The 14,388-nt window shown below is 53.1% G+C and overlaps 1 protein-coding gene across 3 annotated transcripts in view; it reads left to right on the top strand.

The window, feature by feature from the left end:
* LOC134013977 (trichohyalin-like) overlaps positions 1-12,351 on the top strand; it is a 77,992-nt gene extending 65,641 nt beyond the window's left edge. The window contains exons 1-7 of one of the 3 annotated variants that reach the window (XM_062453774.1): positions 7,577-8,091; positions 9,139-9,207; positions 9,485-9,847; positions 9,963-10,031; positions 10,118-10,192; positions 10,395-10,499; positions 10,848-12,351. In XM_062453774.1, the coding sequence (XP_062309758.1) occupies positions 8,028-8,091; positions 9,139-9,207; positions 9,485-9,847; positions 9,963-10,031; positions 10,118-10,192; positions 10,395-10,499; positions 10,848-12,208 (2,106 nt within the window). In that variant the 5' untranslated portion in view covers positions 7,577-8,027 and the 3' untranslated portion in view covers positions 12,209-12,351. Of the gene's footprint in view, positions 1-7,576; positions 8,092-9,138; positions 9,208-9,484; positions 9,848-9,962; positions 10,032-10,117; positions 10,193-10,394; positions 10,500-10,847 lie in introns of those variants that run through there. The other 2 variants (XM_062453775.1, XM_062453776.1) reach the window with 2 other exon arrangements.
* Positions 12,352-14,388: the final 2,037 nt, after the last annotated feature.

Here is a 14,388-nt window from a genome sequence, read left to right as displayed (position 1 = left end):
CTGGTCTGAAAGTGCTTTTAAGATCACCTGTCTGTATTTACAGTGGATGGAGGAGGTTGGAGTGGTTATAAGCTCAGACTCTAGTGCAGTTCTGATGAGTGTACAGTCCTTCACATCCCACAGTAGACAGGACCTGCTGGATGAGGTGCTCCGAGGTCACAATGGTGTGAGGAGGATGGGGGTGTGGGTAAAACTGATGTGGGTTCCAGAGTGCAGACAGTCTGGCTAAGCAGGCCCTCAGGGAGGAGGGGGGTGAGGTGATGGTGTCTATCAGTAAGGCAGAGGCTGAGGCCCTGATATGGACAGAGGTAGTCTAGTCTGGAGATGGCAGAGAGAATGTGATGGAGGGAGGACAGGCAGACACCTTTACAGGGTTCACAAGTTCAGTAATCACACCATCGATTGAATAGATGGCTTTTATTGAAGCAGGGCTGGTAGCAGAGCCAAGCCTGATGTGGTTGGTGGAGGCTGGTAGCAGAGCCAAGCCTGATGCGGTGTGGGGGCCTTGCGCCAGTGGAGATTAAGGGGGGCCGATAATGAGGAAGTCGTCCAGGAGAATAGTGGGCTGGAGGGGAGGGCATGACTTCCTGCTTTGGAAAGAACCAGGTTATGCAGAGACTCATAGGGGCTGAGGGGAGAGTTGAGGCGGAAGAGGAAGATGGGAACGGCTGGCCCACTTTGATTTGTTTTGCTGCGTTTCAGGGTGAAGATGAGCGTGTCTGGGGAGTGTAGCATGATGTCGGAGATGCATGGGTGAGCAGAGGGGTCAAAGGTGGAGGAGGTGGAAGTCAATTGTGAGCACCTAAGGAAGCTGAAGGCCAGGAGGAACATGGCCTCTAGGGTGGAATCGGTGGAAGGGGAGGAGTAGCCAGTGCGCAGTGTGTGTATGCAGGCGGCTAGCAGGTCGGCAGTGAGGGGGAGCCGTGCAGAGGGAGAGCAACTTGCAGAAGAAGTTGATGCCACTGAGGTACACAAGGATAGTGGAAGTGCGGATGGAGAGGTGTTTGTGTGCGTGGAATGAAGCTTGGAGGATGGCCTCTTGGGTGTGGAGTGAAGGTTGTGGAGGGGTGCCGTCGTGGGAAGATGGTACAAGATTCAGTGTGGTAGAGGCTGGTAGCAGAGCCAAGCCCGATGCAGTGTGGTAGGGGCTGGTAGCAGAGCCAAGCCTGTTGTGGTTCGTGGAGGCTGGTAGCAGAGCCAAGCCTGATGTGGTTGGTGGAGGCTGGTAGCAGAGCCAAGCCTGATGTGGTTGGTGGAGGCTGGTAGCAGAGCCTAGCCTGATGCGGTGTGGGGGCCTTGCGCCAGTGGAGACGAAGGGGGGCCGATAGTGAGGAAGTCGTCCAGGAGATGAAGGAGGAGGGGACTTCTGGACTCGTTGAGGAGGATCCAGCGGAGTGCTTCAAGAAACAGTCGAAGATGCACGACCTGCTTTTGCATCCAATGCCAGGCGGAAGGCAAGCAGTTTGAGTCCTGCCAGGGAACCCCAAGGAACCCCAGCAAGGCGGGCGGACGGGAGGGCCTTGAACGCTGTCCCAAGGCCCGCAGGCCGGCCGGGTCGAGGGAGCGAGAGCGGGTCCTGCCGCAGAAGCAGCATGCATGGAGGCTCTGGCAGGCAGACAAGGAGCAGCCATCAAAATCGTTACGGACCACCAGGGTCGGGGCCCGCGGGAGCCAGGACCGGACGGGAAGGAGAGCGGGGGCAGGGCGGACAGCGAAACCCGACAACAGAGGAGGACAGGGCCACGACAACGGTGCGGGGGGCAGCAACCCGGGACGGGAGGAGAAGGACGGCCAGGTCCACGTAATCACCCGGGGGACGGCCGCCCGGAGGGAGGCAGACACGGGGGGGGAGGCCCGGAGGCAGAGGGGGCCACAGAGGGGGCAACGGGAGGTGCTGTGGTCAGAGCGAAAGCAGGGGCGACAGGGCCCCAACAGGAAATGCACCAGCCGGGCGGGCAGGATGGCCAGAGCGGGGCAACCCAGGGGGACAGCGGCCCGGAGGGAGAGAGACAGTGGAAGGCCAGGAGGCAGGAGCGGGCAGGGGGAGGCGCCGTAGCCAGCATGAAGGCGGAGTCAGGAGGGGGCAGGGACCCGATGGGAAGGGCAGCAGCCAGGGCGGGGGGGTCATCCGGAGCGGAGCCACCTGCAGGACACGGTCAGGGGGGCGTGGCCCAGAGCAGGCGGGGGCAGGACTGAGCACGCAGGGGCAGGGCAGGGACGGGGCAGGGGGGCACCAAGGAGGCGAAAGACGCTGTGAAAAGGCCAGGAAGGTCAGCGAGGGCAGGAGCCAAAGCCGGGGCAGGAGGAGGCGGGCGAGGCAGGGTGTGGGAACCCGCAGGGTGCGGCTTAGCGCCCGGCAGCAGTAGAGGGGCAGTGCTGGGGGGGGGGGCAAGCGGAGACAGGATCGGGCAGGACGCCGACGGAGGGAGGGGCGCAGCCCGGAGAGGGCAGGGCCAGGCCAAGCAGGGGCAGGGCCAGGCCAAGCAGGGGCAGGGCCATGCGCAGGGCAGAGGGGCGGCGGAGAGCCCACGGAGGCGATGCACGCCACAAACAGGGCAGGAAGGCCGGCGAGGACAAGAGCCGGGGCAGGGAGGGCGGGAGGCAGGGGAACGGGGGGCGGGTGTGAAAGAGGCAGGAACCCGCCAGGCGCGGCCCAGCGCCCGACAGCAGGAGACTCAGGGGCCGGGCGGGCCGTGACTGTGCACTCCAGGGACGGGTGGGAAGGAGCGCCACACAGGGAGCAGGGCAGGACGGACCGGGCAGCCAAAACACCACAATAGATTTCATTGTCCAGCGAGCCCCAGCAGGTGGCCTCATTGAATTTCTGGAGCCGCCCCGCGGCCTCGTAGGAGAACCGGACGTGATACGTGTAAAACCCGGAGCCCCCGAACCGTAGGGCGAGCTGCAGGATGAGGGAGAGATAGTCGTCCAGCTCCGCCCGGCGCCCGGGAAAGGAGGAACAGACGACGTCCCGGAACAGGGAGAACACGTAAGAGAACTCTGCTGCAGAGAGGCGGCGGAGAGCCCATGGAGGCGATGAACGCCGCGGACAGGGCAGGAAGGTTGGCGAGGGCAGGAGGAGCAGGGAGGGAGGGAGGGGAACGGGGGGGGTGGGGAGGGGGGCGAGGCAAGAGGCAGGAACCCACAATGGCGCTGCCCAGCGCCATGCAGTGGGAGAGGCAGGGCGGGGCGGGAGTGGGAGCGGGGAGGCGCGCCGGCCCCCAGAGTCCCCGAAGCAGAGGCGGAAGAGCCGAGCCTTCAGATCCAACCGGGAAAACCGGATCCCCCGAGCCCGGAGGAGGCGCTGCAGGCCGGCAACGGTCTAGTCGGACGGCTACGCTGGTAGGTCCGAGGTGGCGGACCGCGGAGCGGGCGGGGCTAAGAGATGGAGAGCAGCGCGAAGAGCTGGAGGAGGAAGAGAAGCGGGGCCGCCCGGGGCCAGCCGCCGAGCCCGGGAGCGATCCCGAGCTGAAGGCCCGGGAGGCGGAGACCTCGGAGGACGGCAGAACCGACGCCCGGGAATAGGAAGTGGAGCCGTGGGACCCAGGGAGGCGGAGGAGCCCGGAGCAGCACCACACGGGGAGCGACCGGGGGTCTCGGGGACGCAGCCAGAACGCCGGGGACGGGACCGCCTTTCCAGCCGGGAGGGGAACTCTTCGTCCGACGGGAACAGGTCCAGAACGTCCATTCCTCCGTAGACGTCAGGGCCGGGAGTAGATCTGCGGGAGCCAGGAGACGAGGCGAAGAGCCGACGAGTTGAAACAGCAACGGGAGCAGCAGACACGCAAACACGCAGCAGCGAAGACAGTGAGGCAGCGAGATGTACGCACGCCAAACAATAACATGCTAGCACAAGGACCAGAGGAACGGAAGAGACTTCATGCAGAACTCGTAATTGAAAACGGGGAGTTGGGTTCGGTCGCATTCCTCCGTGCTTTAACTGGGCTGATGCGTATCAGTTGATTGGAGTGAAGGAGGAGTCTTGGTGCGCTATCTTCCTCCCAAACTTCAGTTCATCTAACTTCATTAAAACATACTATCATGTTCTTATCAGTTTAGAGGGAACTTTGATTTAGCTATAGTTTGATGGACAGAGTGTATTAAACTGTATAAGAATGGCCAGGTGATAGAGGGGAGGGGCTATGAGGGCAGAGTGAGTCTGGTCACCCAGGAGCTGGAGAGAGGCAACTTGTCTCTGAGGCTGAGAGACTACAGGAGGTGAGATAGAGGAGGGGACATCTGTCAGGTCATCGTAGTGTGGGTTTGTGGTCCAGGGAGGGTCATTGTTCTATAGGTAAAGAACATAATGATGAACATCTTTACATTAACTATGACGACACAGTCTCTCTGCATGTACAAATACAATTATACTTTCAAATGTAAGTAGAAGTTGGAGCATTAGAGGTGGTTAGCTGGTTATAATGCCCATTCTAACCACTCTATACTCTAAGCTTGTCTATATCTACAGTGTTTGATAAGACAGGCTCACTTAGCAGTGGTGCATAGTGAAGAACATGTTGAAAAAAACATGCAACTCATAGCGCCATAGATTACACGGATGTATGTTGATGTAGGACCATTAACATACAGCAGCTGCATCTCATAGAGCATCCTTGTTTTCAACACATCTGGTTACTGACACTACCATGTTATTCATCATCAATGTTTAAGATGAACTCGCACAGTATACTGATGTGTTCTGTTTTAATGATGTTTTAACTTTCTGTTTCATATCCTTCTACACAACTTCAGTACGAGGTGAGTAATTTCAAATATCTGATTCAAGACATACAACATTACAGGTTAAGAATGTACCAATATATTTTAGATTTTGAAGATAACACTGCTATTGTTTTATTTTAAGTTCCATGGTGCCATTATTTAAATATCTGAAAACCCTGCCTTCATGGTCAAACCTGTGAGCAGAGATACACTCACAGTATTATTCAGATGTATCCCATAATAAGCTTTGCTCCTGAGATCCGGAGAGCAACTTGCAAAAGAAGTTGATGCCACTGAGGTACACGTGGATGGTGGAAGTGCGGATGGAGAGGTGCGTGTGAGCGTAGGAGATGAAGCTGGTGATGGAAAGGAGGTCGAATGAGGGGAAGGTGGTGAGCAGTGTGGAAGGACTTGAAGCACTTCCAGGCTGTCCAGTAGGTGGAGAGTGTACAGGGGGACAGACATTGGAGGATGGCATCTTGGGTGTGGAGGTGAAGGTCATGGAGGGGTGCCGTCATGGGAAGGTTGTACAGGAAAACGGAGGGACCGGAGTGGGAAGGGGGTCCGCCTCTGGGGCCAAGCGTCTGAATTTGTGGAGGGAGAGACGGGAGAGGGAGTCAGCAATGGTGTTGTGGTGACCGGGGATGTGAGCGGCTCTGATGATGAACTGATGTGTGACTGAAAGCCAAGTGAGGCGGCGGATGAAGGGCATGGCGGTGATGGAGTCTGATCGGCCTTTATTGAACCAGGAGACGACGGCATTGTTGTCAGAGTGGATGAGGATGGATTGGCTTGACCATTCGTGGCCCCAGAGGAGGGCGGCGATAATGATGGGGTAGACTTCATGAAGTGCGGATGAGGGGGTCAGTGAGGGAGAAGGGCAGGAAGGGAACTTGGAAGGCCATGGGGAAGAGAACCAGCAGCCGTTGTAGTAGCAGCCGAAACCAGAGGAGGGGGAATCATCCGCCCCTTCTGCAGCAGGATGGGGCGGCCCCGGCGGTCAGGACAGGAGGGGCAGCGGGGTGATGGGGTGGGGAGGGGCAGGGGGGCGGGAGGAGGCGAAAGCGGCCGGGGGGCCGGGGGCCAGGCTCAGGGGCCGGGCGGGCCGCGACCGTGCACTCCAGGGACGGGTGGGAAGGAGCGCCACACAGGGAGCAGGGCAGGGCGGACCGGGCAGCCAAAACACCACAATAGATTTCATTGTCCAGCGAGCCCCAGTAGGTGGCCTCATTGAATTGCTGGAGCCGCCCCGCGGCCTCGGAGGAGAACCGGACGTGATACGTGTAAAACCCGGAGCCCCCGAACCGTAGGGCGAGCTGCAGGATGAGGGAGAGATAGTCGTCCAGCTCCGCCCGGCGCCCGGGAAATGAGGAACAGACGACGTCCCGGAACAGGGAGAACGCGCAAGAGAACTCGGCTGCCGTGAGCTCCCGTCGCCGGGCGGGTTCAGGGTGGCGGAGCAGGACGGGGCCACAGGACCCAACGATGGTGCGGGGGGGCAGAGACCTGGGACGGGAGGAAAAGGTTGGCCAGGTCCACGTAATCACCCTGGAGGATGGCTGGAGAGAGGGAGGGAGACACAGGGGAAGGTCTGGAGGCAGAGGGGGCCGCGGGGCGGGCAGGGGGAGGCACCGTGGCCAGCATGAAGGTGGAGGCAGGGGCGGGCAGGGTCCTGACGGGAAGGGCAGCAGCCGGGGCGGGCATTATGTCCGGAGCGGAGACACCTGCAGGAGGGAAGGCACAGGGCAAGGTTAGAGGGGCGCAGTCCGGAGGAGGCAGGGCCAGACCAGAACAAGCAGGGGCAGGGCCAGGTGCAGGGCAGAGAGCTGGTGGAGAGCCCATGGAGGCGATTAACGTCGCAGACAGGGCAGGAAGGTCGGCGAGGGCAGGAGGAGCAGGGAGGGAGGGAGGGGAACGGAGGGGGGCGAGGCGAGGCGACGCCCGGGAACAGGAAGCGGAGCTGTGGTACCCAGGAAGGAGGAGGAGCCCAGAGCAGCACCACACGGGGAGCGACCGGGGGTCTCGGGGACGCAGCCAGAACGCCGGGGACGGGACCGCCTTTCCAGCCAGGAGGGGAACTCGTCGTCCGACGGGAACAGGTCCAGAACGTCGAGTTGAAACAGCAACGGGAGCAGCAGACACGCAAACACGCAGCAGAGAAGACAGTGAGGCAGCGAGATGTACGCACGCCAAGGAGGAACGGAAGAGACTTCATGCAGAACTCGTCATTGAAAACGGGGAGTTGGGTTCGGTCGCATTCCTCCGTGCTTTAACTGGGCTGATACGTATCAGTTGATTGGAGTGAAGGAGGAGTCTTGGTGCGCTATCTTCCTCCCAAACTTCAGTTAATCTAACTCCATTAAAACATACTATCATGTTCAGATCAGTTTAGAAGGAACTTTGATCTAGCTGTGGTTTGATGGACAGAGTGTATTAACCTGTATAAGAATGGCCAGGTGATAGATGGGAGGGGCTATGAGGGCAGAGTGAGTCTGGTCACCCAGGAGCTGGAGAGAGGCAACTTGTCTCTGAGGCTGAGAGACTACAGGAGGTCAGATAGAGGAGGGGACATCTGTGGCCAGGTCATCTACCTGTCAGTTTATGATCCAGGGAGGGTCATTGTACTGCACCTACAGAACTTCATTATTAACATCTCTACATTAATTATGACAACAATTATGACAACAGTCTCGCTGTCTGCACAGATACAATTATTCTTTAACATTTAGTGAAGAATATGTTGAACTAACATGCCACTCCATAGCTTACACTGATGTCACAACCATGCTAGTGGGAGGTGACAAAGAGTCAGACAAGTTGTGGGAATGAGGGCATCAAAAGTATTTATTAAACTAAACTTTAACGGAACTTAATCATTAATGTTTAGTGTGGTTATCAAGGGAATCACTACTGTATGGAGTGGATTTGTGAATGTTTGCATGTGTAGAGTGGTGTAAGGTGTGAACCAAGATTAAGGGTTGCCACAAACAATGATCAATGTTGTGATGAAGGAGAGAGATCTCCTGGAGAGGTCCAGCTTATATAGGTGCAGCACAGATGTTCCCCATCAGTGATCATGGCTCCTCCCCCTGCCTGCCATCCTGCAACTGAAACAAACACACAGAATCAGCAGACAGGGAGAGGAGACCGTAACACTGATACATGTTGATGCTGATGACTGTTAACATAGAGCATTTGCATATCATAGAGCAGCATTATATCCTTACTCTCTGTCCATCTGGTTACTGACATCATGTTATTCATCATCATTGATTAACAACAACACACACTGATACTTTACTGATATGTTCTGTTGTGATGATGTTTTAACTTTTCATTCTCTATCCTTCAACACAGCTCAATTGAAAGGTGAGTAATTTTCATTGTTTCATGTCATATAAGTATGTCACATACATGTCATGTATGTGGTTCTGGTTAGGATGGGGGTGTGGGTAAAACTGATGTGGGTTCCAGAGTGCAGACAGTCTGGCTAAGCAGGCCCTCAGGGAGGAGGGGGGTGAGGTGATGGTGTCTATCAGTAAGGCAGAGGCTGAGGCCCTGATATGGACGGAGGGAAAGGGAGAGGTTAAAGGTGAGTCTGAGGGCTCAGGGCATTACAAGACTGACAGTGGAGGCCATGTTGTGGGATTGTACAAGCAGAGAGAGATCTTCACTGGTCCTTTTCTAAGAGAAACCAGACCAATAGGGAGGATTTAGATGTCTGTCTCTGGACCACACTCCAGTACAGTAGGTGTTTTTTTTTTTAAGTGACAGCTTAATGTCACATTGGGAAATGCAAGCAATCCAACCTTTTATTGAAGTAGATTCATTTTGAGAGAAAGAAAATCTGACATCAAGAAATAATTATTTTTGGTGAAACCATGTGTGACACAATTATTGGCACCCCTACATTTAATGCTTTGTACAACCTCTCTTCGTCAATAAAACAGCACTTAACGTCTATTAAGGTTGGAGAATACACAGCTAGGAGTCTGAGAACATTCCTCTTTACAGAATCTCTCCAGATCATCCAGGGTCCTAGGTCCTCCCTTGTGCACTCTTCTCTTCAGCTCAGCCCACAGGTTTTAAAGGAGGTTCAGATCAGGGGACTGAGATGACTATGGCAGAAGAAGTTTTTGTGTTCAGTCAACCATTTGCGTCTGTATTTGCACCTAAATAAATTTACTTCAATTGAAGGTTGAATTGTTCAAATTGTTTCCAATGTGACATTAAGTTGAATTACAAAAAGGTGAAAACACTTTTCACTCATCTTTGCCAAGGGGTGCCAGTAATGTTGGAACCCACTGTAGGTGTGACGGTCAGGTGTCCCAATACTTTCATCCATGTAGTGTAGAATGTGCACCTGTAGTGTAATACATGCAGATCTAAGCTGTCAGTTCTCCATCATTGTTTCAGCTAAAGAGTATTTACAAAGTGAGAGTCCAGAGGACAAGAGGAGTAGAGAGGAATCTGCTTGGTTACTTGGTGAGTATAAAACTACAATAATAGAAAAATGTATAAAAAGGATTTCAATTTCTATAGTGAAAATACATTATCAAGTATATTTATGTTCTTAATACAGACTAATTTACATTTAAAGTTTAATTTGATCAAAACAGGCATTTTGTGAACTGTGTTTAATGTGTCAGGTAGTCAGACTTACAGTATTGCTGAATTTAGAATGTCTACAAATGATCAGCCTGCTAAGTCAGTGATGTATAGATCTACTGCTCTACTACTAAAGTCTTCTCATCCCCTCTAGAGAATCAGATGTACAGTAAACTAGTAGACGAGAAAGACCAACTACTAAAAGACAAACAAAAGGAACTAGAGAGAGAGACCAATCAAAGGAAGGAGTTAGAGAAACATCTGGAGAGAGGGAAGAGGGAGCAGGAAGAGAAACACAAGGAGACAGAGAAAAAGAGGAATGAACTTGAAGAAGAGTTACGAGCATCTAGAGTACAATTAAAAGAAAGAGATCGGACACTGGAGAGACTAGAGTGTGAAGGTAAAGAGAGAGAGAAGAGACTGGAAGAGAACGACAAACAACTAGGAGAGAGAGATGAACTGCTGAAGGAGAGAGACAGACAGGTGGAAGATGTCAAAAATGAAAACATTAAACTTGGTAAGATTTCATGGCGTAACTTGTATTTCATATCATTTCTGTGATACATTTGAAGTGTTTTGTATTTGGAAATGGTATGTTTATGGATTTTTTTTTTTTCTTTCAATTATTTCAGCACAGCAGATATGTGACCTAAACACTGAGGTAGAGAGACAGAGAAATGAGTTATCAGTTAAAACCACTGGTGAGTGTTATAATGTGAAGTTTTAGTTTGAATATTTCACTCTAAATATGATGCCCACTGAATGGTTGTTTCATCTTGTGTGTTAGAGAGAGGAGAGATCTCAGAAGCAGAACCCAAACTACCAATCAGGAGGAGACGCAGCAGGGATCCGCCTCCAGAGAGTGAGTCCTCAACTCTCTGTTAAAACACCTGAATATCTGACCCAGTCCATTCTCTATACACTGGTCATGCACCTACAGGAACCTGTCTAACTCTGGGTTCAGTATCATAGTCAGATGACTCTGTTGAGGTGAACATCTGGTATGAATGTCCAGGGTGACCCTCACGTCAGTAGTTTGAGCTGTGTCCTGTGTTGTGTTGCAGTGGGAGGAGAGACCCCAGATACAGACCCACCACTACCACAGGATGAAGGTTCTACTGTGGTCCCTGTAGTCAGGAGGAGACGCAGCATGGATTACCCTCCACACAGTGAGTCATTAACTCTGTTACAGACACCTACAAACATCTGAACATCTAACCCATCCTCTACTGTCCTTACATCTTCTATCCTACTCTGTGTTTCATAGTGATATTAGAGTTTAGTCTTATAATCTCAAACGTCCTGCTACTGCTATCTATACTGCTTTGCAGTGAGGAACTTTTATTATGATTTATTCTGATAGAGATGTTCACTATTACACATTTTTGATTTCATGTTATTCTATGTTGTCTGTATTTTTCAGACAATAATCATAGTTTTAAAACACAGCCAATTGAGTATTTAATATCAGCCTAGATGTGCCAGTGGTGTGACCATGTCCCTGTGTTGTGTTGCAGTGGGGGGAGAGAGCAGCAGTCCAGACCCTCCAGTGTCTCCCAGTGTGTCTGAGCTGAGACTGGTGCTGCTGGGGAGGACTGGGGCTGGGAGGAGGGCAGCAGGAAACACCATCCTGGGCAGAGAGGAGTTTGGGGCCCAGGACAGCCCCTCTGCAATCACCCAGAGGAGCAGGAGGAGAGAGGGGGACGTGTGTGGGAGACGGCTGGTGCTGGTGGACACTCCAGACTGGTTCTGCCCTGGACTCTCTCTGGAGGAGATGAGACAGGATGTGGGGCTGTGTGTCCGTCTGTCCGCCCCGGGACCCCACGCCTTCCTCCTGGTCGTACCAGTGGAGCCCTCTGAGGGGGAGGAGAGAGGAGCCATGGAGAGAATGGAGGACATGTTTGGAGAGGGTTGTTGGGGACACACTGTCATTCTGTTCACCCATGATGACAGTCTGAGAGAGCAGAGCATGGAGGAGTTTCTCCAAACAGGAAGTCAGGACCTCCAGCAGCTTGTAGAGAAATGTGGGAACAGGTACCACGTCCTCAACATTAAGGACAGGGCCCATGGCACTCAGGTCCCAGAGCTGCTGCACCAGGTAGAGGAGATGGTGGCTGGAAACAGAGAGAGCTTCTACAGCAGTCAGACCTACCAGGAGGCAGAGGCCCAGGTCAGAGAGATGGAGGGAAAGATTCAGAGGGAGAGAGAGGAGAAGATACAGAGGGAGGAGACAGAGAGGAAAGAGAAGTTTGAGACAGAGCTGCAGAACTCTCTGAAGAAGATAGAGGGAGTGATCCAGGAGCACGAGGGAGACATCAGAACACTCAGACATCGAACATCTGAACTGGAGAGACAGGTGAAAGAAGAGAGGGATGAGGAGAAGAAGAGAGAGCTGGAGAGGGAGCTGAAGAGAGAGACTGACCGGAGAGAGGAGATGGAGAGAAAGCTGGAGAGATTTAGAGAGGAGAGAGAGAATGAGAGGAGGGAGAGGGAGGAGAGACACAAGCAGGAGATGGAGGAGTTCAGGGAGAACTATGAAGGAGAGGCCAGAGTTGAAGCAGAGAGAAACCTGATGAAGGTGGTCCTACCTGAGCTACAGAGGAGCATCATGATCTCACACACTAAGATGCAGAGAGACTTCAGCAGACAAATGCAGGAGAAGAATAGAGACATGGAGGTGAAGGATAGAGAGATGGAGAGACTTAAGTACAAATTAATAGATCTCAGTACTAAGTTTTTAGATGAAGTCCATGAAGTCAGTGCATGGAACAAGTCTCACCTAGGACCAGAGGAGGAGGGGGTGGAGGAAGAGGAGGAGGAGGAAGGGCTTACTGAAACAACTCCTCTCCTTAGAGGAGAGACTGAGCAGCTGACATAGCCAGAGAACTGAGATTGTTTCATACTGTGACGATGTCTGTACATATACTTTTACGCTGTGTATCTGCCGTTAAACGTGTTAAGATCCTGGACAAATGGTCATTCGGGAATTCTGTAATCATTAAAAAAAAAGATTTAAGCATACATTTTTTATACTAACCTATTAAATAATACAAAAGATCGACAGAATATTTCTTGTGCTTTTTGTTGAACAGTGTTTTCAGAGGAGAATAAGGTGGTTAATGTTCTGGGGGAGAACAAGTCATAAAGAGCATTAGTCCTGTAGTTTCCTCTTCTGAACACTAGAGGGAACTAGAGCATAATTAAACAAGAGTTGTCTATATTGTTAACATATTATGTACATTCATGTGTTAAACCCTTATTTAATGAGACGTACAGGAAGTACGTCAGACAGGATCCAGACACACAGATGATTCCTCCACTGTAGATGGGTGGTGACAGTGAAGCTTGGCTCTGTGCAGACAGACGTACAGGGGGCTTCAGGGTCTCTGACCTGACAGGAGACCAGGCCCCACGGAGCACCAAGGACCCTGAACCTCACACTGCTGCTAACACCTGCCCCAGTACTGCTAACACCTGCCCCAGTACTGCTAACACCTGCCCCAGTACTGCTAACACCTGCCTCAGTACTGCTAACACCTGCCCCAGTACTGCTAACACCTGCCCCAGTACTGCTAACACCTGCTCCAGTACTGCTAACACCTGCCCCAGTACTGCTAACACCTGCCCCAGTACTGCTAACACCTGCCCCAGTGCTGCTAACACCTGCCCCAGTACTGCTAACACCTGCCCCAGTACTGCTAACACCTGCCCCAGTGCTGCTAACACCTGCCCCAGTACTGCTAACACCTGCCCCAGTACTGCTAACACCTGCCCCAGTACTGCTATCACCTGCCCCAGTACTGCTAACACCTGCCCCAGTACTGCTATCACCTGCCTCAGTACTGCTAACACCTGCCCCAGTACTGCTAACACCTGCTCCAGTACTGCTAACACCTGCCCCAGTACTGCTAACACCTGCCCCAGTACTGCTAACACCTGCCCCAGTGCTGCTAACACCTGCCCCAGTACTGCTAACACCTGCCCCAGTACTGCTAACACCTGCCCCAGTGCTGCTAACACCTGCCCCAGTACTGCTAACACCTGCCCCAGTACTGCTAACACCTGCCCCAGTACTGCTAACACCTGCCTCAGTACTGCTATCACCTGCCCCAGTACTGCTATCACCTGCCCCAGTACTGCTAACACCTGCCCCAGACCTTCTAACACCTGCCCCAGTACTGCTAACACCTGCCCCAGTACTGCTAACACCTGCCCCAGTACTGCTATCACCAGCTCCAGTACTGCTATCACCTGCTCCAGTACTGCTAACACCTGCCCCAGTACTGCTATCACCTGCCCCAATACTGATAACACCTGCCCCAGTACTACTAACACCTGCCCCAGTACTACTAAAACCTGCCCCAGTACTGATAACACCTGCCCCAGTACTACTAACACCTGCCTCAGTACTGATAACACCTGCCCCAGTACTACTAACACCTGCCCCAGTACTACTAAAACCTGCCCCAGTACTGATAACACCTGCCCCAGTACTACTAACACCTGCCTCAGTACTGATAACACCTGGCCCAGTACTACTAACACCTGCCTCAGTACTGCTAACACCTGCCCCAGTACTGCTTACACCTGCCCCAGTACTGCTTACCCCCATCTAGGGCAGTTTGACCATCTGACAAAAGGTTAACAGTCCTCCCACCCCGATCTACAACACCTCACACAGCCCAACAAAAATCAATCAATACAAAAGAAAACCCCACCACTTGGTTCAACCAGGGATGTTATCCATGACATCACCTCAACCATAACATCAGGAAGTGCTGGGTGGCCCCCTCCCAATAAGAGCCCTGAATGGTTTGAGGGACCAGCCGGGACTGGTCTGGCTGGGCTGTCTGGACCCTTCACTCCTCATTCTAGCCATCCCCCTTTGCGGCAGGGGTGGCCCGCCTTTTATGGTGGGGCCATCCTCCATCCCACTCATGAGCCGCACCTGTGTAGCTCGTGTAGCTTACTCTCGGTATGTCCGGGGTCCGGCGGGGGCGGAACCCGGACATACCCTCCCCCGATCACCTGATCCCAGGCTTGCAATAACGTTTTTCT

Source organism: Osmerus eperlanus, chromosome 27 (assembly GCF_963692335.1).
Source record: "Osmerus eperlanus chromosome 27, fOsmEpe2.1, whole genome shotgun sequence".
In the NCBI taxonomy this organism is placed as follows: Eukaryota; Metazoa; Chordata; class Actinopteri; order Osmeriformes; family Osmeridae; genus Osmerus; species Osmerus eperlanus.
Note: the sequence above shows the minus strand (reverse complement) of the source record. Positions and strands in the feature narration are given on the sequence as shown.